At 37.9% G+C, this 17,710-nt stretch overlaps 1 protein-coding gene across 1 annotated transcript in view; it reads left to right on the plus strand.

The window, feature by feature from the left end:
* ABCB7 (ATP-binding cassette, sub-family B (MDR/TAP), member 7) overlaps positions 1-17,710 on the plus strand; it is a 43,183-nt gene that overhangs the window by 1,663 nt on the left and 23,810 nt on the right. Inside the window, exons 2-4 of the mRNA XM_009326986.1 lie at positions 7,122-7,199; positions 8,826-8,912; positions 15,468-15,587. Coding sequence (XP_009325261.1) covers positions 7,122-7,199; positions 8,826-8,912; positions 15,468-15,587 — 285 coding nt within the window. The remainder of the gene's footprint in view (positions 1-7,121; positions 7,200-8,825; positions 8,913-15,467; positions 15,588-17,710) is intronic.

Genomic DNA, 17,710 nt, shown 5'->3' on the forward strand with positions numbered 1-17,710 from the left:
CAAATTCTTTCTGTCAGCAGGGGAAGGCTGTAACATGTTCCAGTGAGTGATTTTTTTTTTTTGTTACAAGTAAAGAATTGGGTACGTATCTCAAATTGAACGAGTCCAGCTTTAAATAACTCACATGTGTTTTTCAGCAATTCATATTTCATATGAGCGAAGGAAGTGTATCTCAAAGATTGAGTGAATGAACTTTCCGTAAACTCTCAGATAGCTATTATTTCTGTTTAATAATAACCTTTCCCCCCCCCCAGCGTGCCGCTGTTTGTGACTAGCTTTTCATTGTCACCTGCCTTCATTAGTTGCCCCTGATGGGCAGAATTCTGTCACGGACTGCAGTCAAGTTCATGTTACTTAGTAGATGAGGTGAGCAGGACTGAAGTAGTACATTTTTGGGGGTTTTAGTTTTGAAACTTGTGCAAGACAAGAAGTTGAGAGTTGAAGTTGATGCAGATCAAATATATTTGGATACGTTAAAAATATATCTGGGTACTCAGCATTGTCCAGTGTTCCTGGAAACTTATTTCAGATGTTGGTAAATATGATAAATATACATCATGGTGATGTATAGAAGTATTGATTTTAATCCTGTTTTCCTTTTGAATGTTTTGATTTTCATGTGAGAAATGTGAATTCTTGCTGATAAGTTTTAATTGCCACATGTTGCTAAATGTTGATTTGCACTAGATTTTCTGAACTAGAAAGCTAAGGCTATGTCTGTAGTATATATATGTATTCGTCTCTTTGGCCTTTTAGTTTCTAAGCATTTCTGTGTTAGAAAGTGGTCAGTTATGCATTTCTTTTTACAGTCTGGTGATTAATTTTTACTTCACTTTGCATCAAGCTCTATTTGGATGAAAATTAGAATTCATTAAATGCATGAGCAAGAGCTTACGTTTTCTTAAATAAAAACTTTGTGCCACATTATGACAAATTTTATCTAAGTGTGTTGTGCAAATTTATGTGATTATTATTATCTAGCAGGAGGCTCAAACGTAGTGTTCTGGAGTTTTTGGTTATAATGTCCTTCAAAGTTTTGGGACTAATTGACATTTTTTTTAACATTTAATTAAATCTGCTGACAGAGGAAAATGCACTGTCCTGCGATTTCAGTTTCCTTTTTTTTTTCCTTCTCATTTTTCACCTAGTTCAAGAAATACTGTGCCTGCACCAACAGAAGTGACTGTCAAAAGTTGGCTAGGCACTTCAGCAGGTTCTATTTCAGAGTGATTAGCCACTGATTTTTAATTTATAAAAACAATTCAGCATTAAAAAAATCTTCCGGGAGCAAGTATGTACATCCTATTTTAGTTTCAGTTATTTAATTATTTTGCTATGTTTATACACTAATGAGGACTGTAAATATTTTTAATAGGCTTATTCTGAAAGCTTTTCTATATATTAAAAAATTGAAGAAACACACCTGGTTTTGCATTTAAAACAACTTAAACTTGTTTGCCTTGGTCCTAGGTTGCATGCTTCACAGTCATCTGGGAATAAGGTTTAATGAAAGTAGTGTTTTATAGCATGTGTTCTCGTGAAAGCCTCCAGGCTACCGTGTTATGACACGGTATATATACTTTAGTGTGTGGGAAAGCTCTTACGTTACCTTTATTGCTATATTCTAGGTATCAAATATGGGTTAGATTTTGCACTAGCTTGTTGAATATAACCAAGGGCAGTAAATGTGAAATAAATGCCCGCGATCCAGCCTCTTAATCTTACACGGGATGGGAGACTGGCAGGACCCAGGCACTTGTGAAATCCTGATAGCTGGCTTTAATGGCATGTCTTCCCCAAAGTGTTCCTAAATAGCAAGGGCCTTCCCAGGAGGGCGACCTAACGTGACATGGTTATACCAGCAACACGGTGCTTCTCACTGCTGTAGCAAAATCACTTTTGTGAGTAAAATCAACTGTAGAACCACGGTTCTGCTTTTACTGATATAACTACACAAACGGCAGAGGTTTGTGACAGCATAGCTGTGTCAGTCAAGAGTTGTGCCTTTTATATATATACAGTATATATATATATACAGTATAGCCATAGCTTAACTCGTGAGGAAAAAATGTGATTAAAGGAAGGAAAAAGCTCTGGTGAAATATGGGGCCATAAAAGCAAAGTTACTAACCGTTGTTTTTGAAAAAGATGCTTCCAAACACTTGCTTGTCATCCTTCTACTGTACTCTGCATCCGTGCAGTACTTGATCCCCCGTCTTCATGGTTTCATGTCGGTTGTAAGCTTTTTTTAAGCTTAAATTAATTGTAAGCTTAATTGTATTATAATGCAATATATGTATTTTCTATGGCACTTGGTACAATGTGATTCAAATATAGTAGAGTTGTTTGGGTGCTGTTGCATTACAGATCCATGTCTGTCTTCCCTCACACTGACATTTTTCAGTAGTTTTGATTAGAGTCGTGCTTTTCTGAGTAGTAAGACATGCAACGTTTGTATCCCGGAGAGGAAAATAGCTAAATTTATGGAGGGGGGAAAACAGGTGTCATAAATATTGTGGAACTGTGATCAGACTCCATTTCTTGACCTTGAGATCAGTTTGTATTCCCGTAAATGTAGCTCCTTCAGTTCACCCTCCTGCGGTTGGAGTAGGCAGGGTTCATCGTGTCAAAACTCGTGTTTTGAATTTAGGATCTCTGCCGAGTAGTACTAGAGAAAATGGGCATGTTGGATGTGGCCTGCTTGGTAAACTTCGAAAAATAACCAAACAAAGACTGCTTTTTTTTTTTTTTCTAGGAAGCTTAGGGTTTTTTTGTAGAACAGTTTGCCCGCATCCAAAATAAAAGCAATGGCAAATTCTATTTGATCTAAAACTTAAATGGAAGGAAAGTAGCATTTGACTGAAAAGGTCCAACAGCCTTTAACTAAGGATAATTATTTTATTAGGAATCTGTGTAAGTCAAGAAATACACCGAGGGGATTCCTTCAGAGAGGACTTTGGCAGTTGTAGAAAGCAGGACTTTGTAAATTATTGTAAGTGTAACAGTAAAAAATAGAAGAGACTTTTTTTTTCTTTCCCCTTGCATTATCTTACCCTTCCAGCTGCCACATAACATGTGATAAAGAGCGTGTTCTTCTGTGTAATTTAATAATATCCCTTGCTCTGGAAGTGGTTGTAAGAGAAGTTTCAGGTATTTTCGTTAAATTTATTTCTATTTTGCCCCCCCCCTTTTTTTTTTTTACCTGAAGCCTGCTCTGTTCTGTAGGATTGTACTGGTGTTTATTGTCTAGATGTCATTTCACACGTCTGTGTGTATTGCTAAATTCTCTTCTCTAGACTTTGGTGTAGTTGAACAGCTTGACGCATGGGAACTATTAATCAACAGTCGCCGTTAGTCAGCAGTCTTTACTGACAGATATATGCTTTGTAACGGAGTATTTGAAATTCCTTAAATTTCAGAATCCCTTTATAGAGGAAGTATTGCTGCTGAGCAGATCAGCAATCCCATATGTCTGTCTATAAAAATGGACGTCTGATAATACTGAAAATTGTTGCAAGGAAGGATATATAATGAAGTAGAACAGATGGAAATACGGGAACTTGATCTGAAAGTCATTTGGGGAATGCGAGGTGGGGCACAGTGTAAGCAACACTCCCTGTAGTAGGGGTGCTGTGGTGTACATTGGGGTGCCTGCTGTGATGCTGCGTGGGTTTTCTGATCTGCCATTGAGATGTGTTTTACCAAAGCAAGCCAAATGTGAGGGTGTATTAGGAAGGTGTTACGGGGGAAACTCCTTAAGGTATCTTTTTGTTAACCTTCTTGGCTTCGTTTGCTCTGGGTATGTGTACAGAGCAATTGCATGTTGACCATTGTTAAACATAACTCCAGTTAAGTTTATATTGTTCATATTGGTGACAGTTTAGTCTATATTTATACCAGAAGATTGTCACCTTTTCTCTCATCTTCCTCTGCTCTTTCCTATTCGTATTTTCTTTCCTTGCTTTGCAAACTCAGCAAAATTAACAGCGGGACTTGAATACTGCACAGGTACTTGAATCCTCCATTCAGCTATCTTTTCTGTTACAGTTAGTTTAAAAAAAAAGTCCCCGTTACATTAGTGCCGTACGTCTGGAACAGTACGTAACATACTCCAGAGAGAAGCTTCTAAGTGTGGATTTGACCTTGAGCAAATCTGTTTAATCCCGGTTGTTTGTTTGCATTTATAGTATTTAAACTACTACCAACAGTCATGACACTTTAGCAATATGACTTTTATGTGCAATCAGTACTAGACATCTGTTTCATCCTTTAGAGTATACAGAATCATATCCAAAAATACATTAAAAGAACATAATGGTGCAGAGTCAGGCATTCAAAAGTTAGGAAATGCCAGAATTAAAGTTCCCTGCCTACTTTCTTAAATTCAGAAATAAGCAGGACTTGCTCCTGCTCCTTTAAAGGAATAACCTGCTACTTTGATCTGTTGCAATAAGGTTCAGGTATGCCTCTCCTTTGTATTCTTAAATCTATTAAAAAAAAATGGGAAAGTAGAGTCCCAAGTCTGCCTGCGGGATGTGCGGAGCGTGACAGGGTAAGCTTCAGTCCCTCTCATTTGGGCAGTTTTTCTAATAATACTATGATGACCGGAGGACTTAGCAGTGAAGTAAATTGTTCACCTTGTTTAATGCTTTACTTCTTTGCTGAGACTTGGTTTTTAGCAGGAGCTTGGGAGTGGATTGAAACCTCCGGTCTTCCAGGCTCAAGACTGAAAATAAGAACTTAAGTTTTCCTGTGTACCTCGTGCAAATCTTTTCATCTCTTTGCTGTATTCATCTCTTAACCCCATGACAGTTTATAGCTTCAGTCAAGTAGTAAGCAGGCTATGTAATGCAGTAATTGAGACCAGATCTGCTGGTGTTTGAACAGAAGTTGTTTCTGTGATATCGTTTGTCTCATACGTTCGCAGAAGAGAACTTTGTGAACTTTGGGGTTGAAGGATATGAATTACTAGTAGAATATTTTTATGATGTCCTATAAGTACACTCTAGTAGAACAGTAATTAGCTTCTTTCCAGTAGCTGTTGGAGCATCAGTTGTCTACTCCCTTGTACTAGCAATATACAACAACAACAACAACAAAAATGTATTCAGAGTTAAATACTTCATTTTTTCTTGCAAGGCCAAGCAGGAGAGAATGGTACTGCTCAGGAGAGGTTCCAGCTGTGTTGTCTTCAGAGAAACCAAAGCATAGTTGTGAGCAGTGGTTCATCAGCCCCTAAACCTCTCTTTGGCATGGTGTCTTAACAGTCTTTTACCAGCATCATGTGTTTAAAGAAGTATAAATGCTGGCGTAAAGATGCTGAGGGTTTCAATATACTGACTGTGCTCTAGGCTGTAGGAGACAGGAACTCAGTCTCATTGGTGTGAATATTGGACTTGTTGGTATTAAGCCTCTCACCCTGGATCATGTCTCCGCTATAAATTCTAAATTGTCATAGTTTAATCCATACTTCTGAATGGCCTCTGACTGGCGAAGCAGGTGGAGTTGTATTGATGTAACTGCCTTTGCTGAATAGAGAATGCTGTTGCCTTTTGTATTGGTTGTACAACTTAATTTGGTGCTGGATTCTAGGTACTTCTCAGGTGCCACAGTAGTGGTTACTGCTAGGAGTGCTTACTCCTCCTCTTGCATGTTGGTGGGAACTTTTATCCAAAATAACCATGCCTTTGCAATGATTACATGAATTTGCAGTAACTTGGGAGGTGCTGAGGCATCTTGAAGTCCTTCTCTTTTTCCATTATATTTTCTGTTTATGAAACTGTCACTGTTCATATGGAGAGCATATCAGTTTAGATGGAATCCTCTGTGCTGACATGAAACTGTAAAGTTATGAGTGTACCTACAATGAAGTAGGTAATGCAGCTCTCTCATTTAACCCAGGTCTTGGAAGCATCAGGGCAGTTCACCCAGGCCGGTTAGCTCTACTAAGTGCAAAATGTATAATTCTAATGTTTACTCTTTCTCTGTATGTAATGTCATATAAGGGAAATGTTTGAAATAAGCGGGTCCCATGTGGTGACTTGTGGGGGAATGATCTTCGTTTTCTTAAAAATGACTGACTGAAATATAACTTATGGTATGTGTCTTAGGACAAGAGCAAAGGAATGTTGAAGGTAAGGCATAAAATATATGACAGTGCTGCTGTTTGTCGAGGTTAAAAATACCCTTTTTTATGATCAAGTTCTTTTTTTTTCCTTTTTGATATTTGTCTTTTGCCTTGGGCTGATGAGCAGTTCTTTTGCTGTTTTGCTCTGTGGTAGTGGTTTTTATATAGTGTGAGGTGTATGGTTAATATTGCAACAGAGCAGTAAAAGATTTAATATTGAATGTGTCAAAGATGATGTGGCACCGTCATTGCTAACCAAAAGAGAGGTCCCTGTTTTGCCGCTGGGGAAGCACTGCCAGCTAGTCCATCTAAGGAAAATAAATGGTCCTTTGAAACTCTTATGGAAAATGAATTGCTTTCAGTGTAACATGTAAAGCATGCTACAGTTGGCGCCTAGCAGTGTATCTATTAAAGGTGCATTGATGGATATGTGAATATTGGGTATCTTTGTGTCCTCCCTACCTAAAACTTGCAGTCAGCCATGCTCTAATTTCTGATAGTCCCAGTGCTTCCCAGTCAAGAGCTGAAGCTTTCATTAGCCTTGTGGTCAAGACAAGCATGGCATGAGCTGAGCTAAGAGGAATTGGAAATGGCAGAACCTAGAAGCATAAGAATAGCAATTCATCATGAAAAACAGAACAAAAGAATATTTGAAAGAAGTCAGAAGACAATGTGGGAGAAAATTAAAATGAGAGGAAAGGGAAAACTTTGGGCTTTCATGGTACAAAAGAAGTGAAGTCTGATGGAAGTGGGGATTCAGGGAAGGGAGAGGTTCATTGTCACGTAGCATTTTTAATGGCTGAATGTAATTTATTTTACAGCTGCTGCCCACCAGTTTTCTTTTTCTGTGGTCAGTTGTTAAAAAAAAAAAAAATCTGCCTTGTTTTCATATTATGCTTGTTTACATAAACTAGATGAACATTCTCTGAGTGTGAACTGCATGTTCTGCATGACTCCATTTTCACTTTTTTTTTTCCACTTTTTTATTCTGTAGATTCCACCAATCTGCAAGCAAAGATCATGGCACAGTCTGGGGGGAGATTATTCAAGGCCGTTATTAGAGGCTTCAGAGGTAGGTATAAATTGTTTTTCCTCCTGCAGGTCAGAGGACACTCAAGCCCTTGGAGCATCTTTCAGTTCAGTCTGCTGTTTGTTTTTTAATTTCACTGTTTACAGTTTTGAAGTGCAGCAAATTAAATGGCAAGTTACGTTTCTGCCTCTAGGAAAGGAGATAACTTTGCTTAGAAGCTTCAGACTGTTGTACTCTCCTCAAGAAGTCTTTTTGAATCTCTAGAAACTAATGATAATACAGTAACTTACAAAGAAGTTCTTAGAAATGTAGGTTTTGTGTGTTGATGCTTAGATTCATGTTGTCAGGTGTAGAAAATACCAATGCATAGAAAGCTGTGAGTATTCCTTGAGTATGTAGGGCTTTATTACTTCAAAATTCTGCTTAGGCTGTGGAGTATCAAGAACCCATGGAAATTTATTCTCATCATTCTGAGTGCCAGGATGTCAGGCTCTTATTCCTGTGAGGTCTGCTTGCCTTAACACTAATGTAAACATAAGGAAGATGCAATTTTTACTGTTCATAGAATAATTACGACACATTTCGAAGTAACACACTTTGCTTGAATGAAGCTAGGAAATGTATTTGTCTTTTTTTTTAATTATAAAAAAATAACCACTCATAGAACTGACTTAAGCAGCTAAAGTCTTTTGAGGGTCATTGGGACTTCAAAGCATAAAATCTACTTAGATTGATTTTTATAATGTTTTTCTTTAAAATATGAAAAGTGAAATTTTAATTTGGGAAACCCTGAGGTCTGCTATCAAACCATATACATAAAATGAGATTCCTGAAGAGCTTTTACATAACTTGAACCCAGAAATTGTCAACATGTAGCAAATCTTTTAAACAAAATGCAGATTCTTTTTGAAAAAGCGTTAACACATCCATTGTTTGTGGCAGGCACTTTGAAATTGAACTTGGAGAAATGCCTAGTGGTAGTAAGTTGTTATTTTTTAGTACATCTACGTGCATTAATAAATTCAGAAATTTTCTCTGTATTTATTTATTTAGCAGGGAATCTTGGCCACGTGCTAAGAGAAGTGAGCATTTGTTTTTAAGAAGCAGGTTCTTTTCCTCCCTGCACCTGTACGTGGATTGCAGCGGGGGCTCTGGACCCGGTTAACTTGTACCTGTCATATGGCACCAGTAGGCCATTCTCATCCTGATAGGAAAGAGAAGTGTGAAGCGGATTTATCTGTTTGTTTTGCCCCCAAGTAAAGTTACTTTTTATGTACATGGAAAGAGTATTCTTGCTTAAGTGTTCCACTTTATTAATGTGCCTTAGTACGGTTATCCTCCAAAACTTCAAATTCTTTTCTATGTTTTTTAGTCCACTTTTCAGTTTTTAGGTGTCCTTTTAACTGAAATATTTAAGGCTCTGTTATCTTTACCTCCTGGCTGCTTGGAACATGCTCTTTACTATACTGCTAGATTTATGGTCCCTTTCTTACTATTGTTTCTGTAAGCACGGCAAGGTTTTTAGAGAGAGGTAATATCTTTTATTAAAGCAAGCTGATACAGTTGGAGGATGAGGGAGGGAAAACAGACCAGCAGTTCTTCTTTCTGTTGGCTTTTACATGCATATTTCCTGAGGTTCTTGCAAATTGACTTTTCATTTTCACACAGATCCTCCCGAGGTGGCGGCTGATAGAAAAGAGAACGTGTTGGCATGGTCATGCAGGTGGAGGGCTTCACACGGATCCAAAGGAAGGGGTAAAAAATTGCTTAATTAGTATTGCTTTTTAAATAAAAGTGATCAGCTTCCCCAAACCCCAAAAACTGAAGACCCCAAGCAACAATTTCTGAGAAACTGTATTGGTAGATATGTGAATACTGTAGCAGAGTAGATACTGTTTAATTGTCGATGTAGGCTTACTAGCTCTTAAGGCATCAAGTGTTTGGAATAACTGTGTTGAAGTGCTCCAATTGTTTTATTAAAAATACAATCTTAGTGTCACACACTCCTTTGAAATTGGCCTGTGTTATGTTAGGTTTTTTTCATGGAAAGTATGTTCCATTGTAATTTATTGCGGTTTGTCATTCTTGTTTGTGACTGATATTTCCCTGTGACTTGACATTCAGGATAGTCGAAATCAGCTTGTGGATACAAGTTAGTGCGTCAGTTGGTAAAATTGCACTTGAAGCGGGCGGGGGAGAAAAGTAATTAAACTGCATGTATTTTTACTTGGATTTAATGTCGATGCATCTGATATATTTTGACTGTATTTATATTCAGGAAGCACATGTGAAAATAATTATGATGGGTAAGTAACGAGAAGCAGTATCTTTTATTAGACCAAACGATTACAGTCAGAAAACGAGGCAAGCTTTTGGTTAAAGCAACACAATATAAACTTTGCATGATTAAAATTGCAAAATCAAAGCTCTTGAGTTTATGTAACTTCCATTTTCTCCCTTCCTGTGCAAACTTACTTCTGATGCTTTCTGTATTTGCAGAACGATTCTGTGTGATGATTGTAACTTGTTCAAACTTGGGTGGGATCTTCCTAAAACTAGTGAAGACCATGTTGATGACAAACTGAATTTCAGTGCAGAATCTGGGTCTTTCAGGGCTGGTTTGCTCATGCTTAACTGTTCTGACGATGTATTTCCTACAGCCTCATTTGTAAACAAACTGAAGAGTTAAACCTAGGATTTCCTCTTAAATTTTCATCTGGGATCTTCATTGAATCCAAACCTGTTTGTGCTACAGGCAGAAGTCAGGAGAGATGCTACCAAAATTTATGCTTTGGTAGTAAGAGGGAATTTCATAACCTAAAGTACAGCCAGCTTGTTTTAGCAAACATCTGTGATCTTTTCTGCATAAGGCACAGCGGGAAACAATAATTGGACATCTTCAGTCGGTAGTACTACTGGCTCTGCATGTAGCATTAACTTTAGACTAATTTTAAGACCCTCCTTGCAACAGGTATGGGCTCTTTCAGAGATTTCCTAGGCAAAACAGACTTTAAAGCTAGCAGACTATCCTTCTCTGTGTTTACCCTAATTATATATGTTATGGAATATAATTATTATGGATTGTATTTCTCCTGTAAATGGGAGGAGGGTATTATCCCCTGTGTTGTCACTTTGGTGATCACGCATCTGTTAGGCTTAATTATTTGATCTTGGGGGTTTTTTCCTACTAGAATTTCTGTTTGCCTGGATATGTTGATCGGCTGAATGTTTCCTGTTTGCTGTCATAAGGTCATTTTTCACAACTCCATGGAAAAGATTTTTTTTTTTGTATATACAATGAACTCACCCTCATATGGTTCAGTTGCAAATCTATTTCACGGCCTCAGCTTCAGAACTGACCTATCTTCAAAAATACCACAAGGGGCTGTTTATGCTCTCTTTAAAAAGCTATTTCCTGAAATGCAGACCTTTTTCAACTGAAGCCCTTCGCATGTGATGGGCAACTTCCAGGACAAATCTATTTAATCATTATAGGTATTACATGTTTACTCATTATATGTTTTCTTTGGAGTTAACTACTTCTCAAAGGTCTACAGTTTGGCATAATTAAAAAATTTAAATTTCAGGGTTTTCTCTGGTGAAAAAGGAAATGGAAGGTTCTGTTTACCAAAACACTGGTAATGTTAAGGAATGGCGGATGTTCCTTAACATTAAAACTCACTAGGAAATATGTTAACCAGAAATTTTGATGCCAGTTGATTTTTTTTTAGTCTGCTAGGCAATGTAAATATTCCAGTGGCATTCTCCGTTCACCCATTACTTGCAGCTATTCCTGTATAAGCCAATCCCCTGACTTTTTTATTCCAATAAATGGAGCTATAAGGTAGCTAATACAGGACGTTGTCCGTTAAGGCTGTTGTCTAACTAAACAGTTATCAGCTGTTAAGGATTGTCCGGGAGAAAGCAGCACGAACTAGCTGTAGATGAGGTGAAATGCACGAAGAGTGGAAAAAACAAAGAGTAACATTGGGTGCAAGAGCCAAGAGGTTCCAGCAAAGATGAAGGGAAGGAAATCTGATGTGACAAGTGCAGTTCTTGCACTTGTGTATACACTTGCTTGTATTCAGTGTGTAAAAGTGCTGACACCCAATTTACCACATGAGAATTTTTTCCCCCTAGGATTAGCTTTTAGGAAAACTGCAGGTGATACACGTCAGCTATATTACACCTTTCTCTCTTGCAAAATTTTTTTTTACAAACCAGCTTGTTCATTCTGGAAACTGACTTTGGGACTGATGTTTTAAATTGCCCCTTTTATAGCAGCTTCAGGGGATACAGAACTGAATACTAAGGATAAACACAGAATATGAAGGGCCCGTTACCTTCATCTCACAATAACTAGGAGAGAAGCTTACACATCTGTTTTTTTACAAAATAATTTTTACTTGCAGCAGTGCCTGATGTGCTGAATACTGAAACTGAAAACAGTATTGTTCTTTACTGCCTTTGGGGTTTTTTTGTGTGTTAGTCTTTTGTACACAGAATAGACAGGAATAAAAACTATGGTGCCTGACTTGTTGCTAAGCGGACATTTATTACTTTCTTGTGGAAAGACTGATAGTCACGATGGAGCCCTGATAATTAGCCTTCCTCTACCACCATTTCACTCAGTTGCTATTTAGTTTGCTAGTCATTGCTTGCCTTCTGTGGAGGGATGGATAGCATGAAGACAGAAGACTAAGTACTTTTTTCCCAAAGTTTGGAAGGAAAATTTAGGCCCTAGTTTGACATTTATTTAAGCTGATAAGGCAACTGAAAAAAGCATCTGACCTCCTTCCTCGCCTGGTGTTCTGCTACATAAGTCGCTGTATGGTCAGATAGTGAGCTAGGGTGAAGTGATCTAGCTGAAAAATAACATGTCCAAATGGTGGGAACACTCCCTCCCTTCCCAAACAAATACTGCTGCTTCACTTGCAGCAAGCTGCATATCATGGACTGAAACAATCTAAATGCCTCCTGCTATTAAAAAAAAAAGGTAAGTTCTGTTCTCAGCCATGCTTTTTCTCATGCTACTGAATTTGTAGGTTTATCTGATTCTTTACTGAGACGAAACCCTGCAACAAATGCTGAAGAGTCTTCTGCCAGTTTCATAAACTGAATCAGTTCATCAAGGTGTTGCATGAGCTCCAGAGGTGGTGTGAGAAATGGGCTGAGACTGTACAGTTGAATGCTGCAAAGAGAGGAGAAAGCAGGGGAGGAAGCGAGCTGTCAGTGGTTTGCAGAATAACCTCGTGCAGATGTAAGACAGCTCGTGCTAGTACAATAAAGAGGATGCCACAGCTTTGTGAGTGAGTACACAGGGAGCCAGAACTGGGTCTTTTTTTTTTTTCTTCATCAGCAATGATGGCTTAAATGCAAGTCAAACTAACTACCATTTTCTTCCATCGCACTTCTGATAGCTCATCATCCTGGCATAGGCTTTATCCATAAAGTCACAGGGTTGGCCCAGTGAATGTTTTGCAATACTCAGTAATCTCAGAGATTGTGAAGAGGAATGATGACTTTCTTTTTTCCCCTCTTTAGGTATTTTAAAAGGCCCAGAACCTGGATGGGATGGGTGGGGGGACAGGAAGATCGTCAACGCTCATTCCTTTCCAAATAGTCTTCAGTATTTGGTAGTGTGTTTTAAAAACATGATGCATTCAAAAAGAAGAAAAGGCTTTTCTTTGCTCCCTGCTATATTAGATTTATAATACTTTTCCTTCCATTCCTATAGAAATAGGCCTTGGAAGAAAATATAAAACATTACTGCCACTTAAAAGGAGGTAAAATAAATGCATCTCTCACCCACAGAGAATCAAAAAAGGGCCTGAGTTGATTAAACAGATTGCTCGTTTAAATTTTTAATGTTACCACTTGCATGTTTAAACCATTTTCAACTCGTGTTTCTGTACAACAGTAACATTTATTTCATGGTAAACTTTGATGTAGTATGTGTGCATTTTGCATCTCCTTTGATATTTCTTCTTGTTCCTTTGCAAGGCCTTTGGCAAATGACTGGCTGCCTTCTGACTTTTTTTTCTGAAGGGATTTACTTCTGTCACCGTTCAGAGCCATGAAGAAACAGAAATAGATTCCTTGTTTGCAGCCAATGTATTTTGTTCTTTTTAATAGCTTTTCTGTGCAAAGTCTGACTAGCCAATAGCAACATATAATTAGGACTGCTCTGGTTGCACTAGTAGCTTTTGTGTTAATGTGATACCATTTTTTTTTAGCTTCTTTTTAACCTGTAAGTGGTGATCAAAGATATTTTCCAAATGTTTGAACTGCTATTTATGCATAGCCTTGGCTCACATGGAAAGCTTCATGTATATGCTGCAGCAGATACCTCCATCTCCTGAATGGGTAGGATGCAACAGAAACAGTTTTGCATCCTTTCTTCACTTACAAATCTTCCATATATCCATTTTTTAAAAGTCGTTTGAAATGTGCTTATACTGTGTAACGCTCCAGTACATTTGCAGCTGTTGACAAAAGGCAATCGCTCTTACCCTTTGGTTTTCTTTGAAGCTATGACTAGAAACACTGAGATGAATTTTCTGGTGCTTTTAAAAGCTTACATGGATAGGATTGGTTTCCCTGGTTGCCTCAGCAATCGTACCTTTTAACAGAACTCTCCTTTCTTGCTCATTCACACTGGACCCTAACAGAGAATTTCTATTCTAATTTGTTCTATCCTCAAAGTCGAGGAGGGAGCATTTAAAGTACACAATCTAGTGAGGGAAACATTAAAATATATTGAAAAACTTCCTCTTTCTACTGACTTCTGTAATGAGAAGTCATCTTTAAAAGGTGTGGACTAACTTTTTGTTTCCCTCTCTCCTCCCTGACTACAAAATACTGCCTGAAATGGAGAGATTAGCTGCTACTTGCTGCCTTCCCTTCAGCTTTAGATAACCTTCATGTCTTTGAAGTTAACCCCAGGGTCGCCAACACAGAAAAACAAGTTGTTGATACTTGTGCTGTATGTTACCGCATGTGCTGTTAACCTCGATTGGGTAGCAGGGTTTAGGCTTCAGATAATATATTTAGCTTGAGAGTTTAGTGGAATATATCTCAAGTGTAAGTGATACAGACATCTACCCATCTGTAAAATAACCTATGTTTCTGTTTAAAAAAAAAAAAAACAAACAAAAAAAACCCCAAAACCCCCAGCCAAAACAACAAAAAAAATCCCAAAGCAAAACACACACCCCCAACCCCAAACCAAACCCCCTAGTATTTCTCAAGAGGACTTGCTAACTGAATTGTGGTCTTGTTTAGAGCAAAATTTGAGGTTTGGAGAAGGAGACCCTATTTGAAGAATTCATTAAAAATTGATGTAATCAGTTAAGCTAACGTGTGGCCATGTACATCTTCTGTCCCATGAAGCCTGATCACCCAACATCGGGCCATTCTGTTAAATGAAGTGGTGACATTGGAAGCCGAGTTAAGGCCACTAGAATAGTTTTCTTGCTGGCAGTCATAACTTCATTGGGCACCCATTGAAGGACTACCCTTTGGGTTCCTGAAAACATGCCCTAAAAGACATGGGCAGAATGAGAGTATTTCTCACTTCTCTGCAAAGGTTATAAGATGACCAGAAAACTGTGAAAGTGCTTGTTGGAAATGCTTAAATTTGTAGTAATGCAACCAAATCATCTGAGCTGAAATTCAGTTCAATTTATATATCAGCATAAGTGTTCCGTTTCAGAGATTCATTTGAGTTGCTATAATGCTAGTGAATTTTTTTTTAAATGCTGTATTCTATTGTGACTCACTGAATGTTCTCCAAACTATTTAAGTTTATTGTAGACCTTTCAGACTTCCTTCTTGCCTTAGTTTTTTGTTACTTCATTATATTTTTTTATTTTTTGCATTTTCCCTCCCGTTGTTCCCATGCTACATTAAAACAGCTTCCAAAGAAGAAATACCAAGCCCTTGCATTTTGTACAGAAATCTTGAGAAGATAAAGAAGGGTCAGTTTATTTGTTCTGCGAAGTATTTCAACTAGGGTGAATTGTGGCTTTCTCTGTATTCCATTTACAGCTAGCTATACTTGCGCTCTTGAGGACATGTGAAATAAGAACAATTCATCTGTTTTAACAGCATGTCGTGGATATAAACCTAAAACTTACAACTTGAAATTTTAATATGCAGTCCTAGCCTCAAACATTGTGACATGTCTGTTGCCTGTCAAATAAAATACAGAAGTGATCCAAATGTATAAAATTCATTCTTAGTTATACTGTTATTTTGCTTCCTGGGGCCTCTTCATAATGCAATGCCTTTGTTTGTTCTTTCCAATAGCTGAAAGAGATAGATGCCAAAAAGATTATCAGAGCAATGTTGTCTTACGTGTGGCCCAAAGACAGACCAGACCTGCGAGCCAGAGTAGCCATATCTCTGGGGTTTTTAGCAAGTGCAAAGGTAAGAACAGATAATCCATTATAGTGTGGTAGTTACTGTTCATCTGGAGTTCGTACAAGCAATAATTTTCTTTTTTATTATTTAAGGGCTTTTGCAGTCTGAAGATGTCTGTTTCCTGTATGAGGAGCATATAGCATTAGAAATAATAGCTTGGATTTTTTAACGGGGTGTGTATGCATGTGATATGCATGTGTGTGGTTGGGGAGATGATGATGACCAGAATTTTTATTTCCATCGCTCACGTTAGTTTAGTCCAGGATTTTCCATTGCCAGTTAATCATTTACATCATAAGTTATGGGAAATGTGAGTTAAAGGTTGCTTACAGGTCTTCTCCTCTTGTGTGGTGCTGTATCTGTCAAACAGGATTTCTTCAAGGCTCTGTGCCCATTTTCAGCTCTGAAGTTGAGCACTGTGGTGGTATCTACTCACAACTCTTGCTGTGCTGTGGAAAAGGGGATTTGAGCTCCAGCCTTTTCTTGATATTTCTCTGTGAGATGACAGTGGAATTTCTATTGTTTCAGGGACTCCTCTGGTGTCCTAATGTGAAAGAAGCCATGTAACTTTTTTTTTTTACATTGAACCATGCTTTCATTCAAATGATTTTTCTTGTAGTCTTTTGATTATGAAATGGAGGGTTGCTCTCACCTTTACTTCGTTGTGTGAAAGGATCTCTTATACTCTTGCCTGCAACAAAATTAGTGTTTATTTGTTCTTAGAAAGAAATAGGCACGCAAAAGCTTTTTGCGGGTTAATGGAGGATATAATTCAAATTTTGTGCAAACCTTGTAGAAATAGTTCAGAAGAGCAAATGTTAACTTTGTGCAAAAAATCTTTTGCTTTTGAAAAAAAAAGAAATACTTGATTGCAAAATATTGGAAGTAAATTTTGTAAGTTTCATGGAGACATCTGGCTCAACTGGGTTGCTTCTAATTATGGCAATTTTTACCAAACATAAAGCTAATATTAGTATCTTGCTGGGATAAGCTAATGTAGGTACTACTTAGCAATGAGTTTTAGCACTTAAGCCAGTTGCACTAGCAACTTACCAGCATTCAGCAACATTGCCATGTTCTGAAAAGAGAGAAGAAACAAATTTCAGCTATGTAGGTGATAAAAGAAGAGTACTTGGAAGATAAATGTGCTCATTTATTTGAGCTGAAGAGGAAAGGCCAATCATTTGGTCTACAGCTCTTTCTCATGAGCTATCTACCAGGTGCTAGCTGGCGCTGTCTACAACAGATATTTTGGTTTGTGCTGCTGTTCAGGACGTTGGTGATAATGCAGGTGACAACATGCAGAATATGGCATGTCTGTACAAGTAAACTTCCACTCTTTTTGTATGCCTGTGCAAAATATACAGCAATGCTTTCAATTACACTTAAAAGCTATCTAGGAAACTATCTGCTCAAAATGCAGATGCTAGGAGTGTTTTGCCTTGTATCTGTGCAGTTGCCCTCACAATAATGTTTAACTGATTATGTGCTTGGTTCATTGAGGTTTTGTGATGTATATTTAAGAATACCCCATTTACCAGGTAGATTTGAAAATTCTTCTAACTCAGTTTCTTTTTAAAGCCTCTTATTAGTAACGTGGATAATAATCTGAAGGGAATTTTGAAATAAGTTTGAATTATTTTTTTCTATTTCTCTTCTGCTCTTCCCCCCACTTCCTAATTTGTAGGGTTATATGAATATGATGGAGAATGCGAATCCAGAATCTAATCCTGCATGTGGCAGCATTGTACCTTGCTTTTAGGAAATCTGTTAATGTTTCAAGCAGCTTTCTAGGGTGTAATGAAAACAAAATTGATGGCCAGGATGCCTGACTCTTGCAAATAGCTCTGTATTTGGTATAATACAGCGCTATTATATTTCTGCTGGGAGAGAGAGATGTTTCCCCCTGTCAGAAAATCAGACACTTAATTGCTCTTTGGGGAAGTAACGGGATGTTTGGATCTCTCTCAAGTGTTCTCTTAAATTTCCTACTTCAGGTTCTGTACGAGGCAGCCTGGGAGCACTGATGTCCAGAGCAGATTCCCAGAAGCAGAGCAGAAAACCTGTTGAGCTTTGCCCAGGTTTTAGGAGATGCCTCTTAAAGCAAAAGTGTTTTGTGAGAATGTTTG

The sequence above is a fragment of the Pygoscelis adeliae genome, unplaced genomic scaffold, assembly GCF_000699105.1.
Source record: "Pygoscelis adeliae isolate BGI_AS28 unplaced genomic scaffold, ASM69910v1 Scaffold587, whole genome shotgun sequence".
Taxonomy (NCBI): Eukaryota; Metazoa; Chordata; class Aves; order Sphenisciformes; family Spheniscidae; genus Pygoscelis; species Pygoscelis adeliae.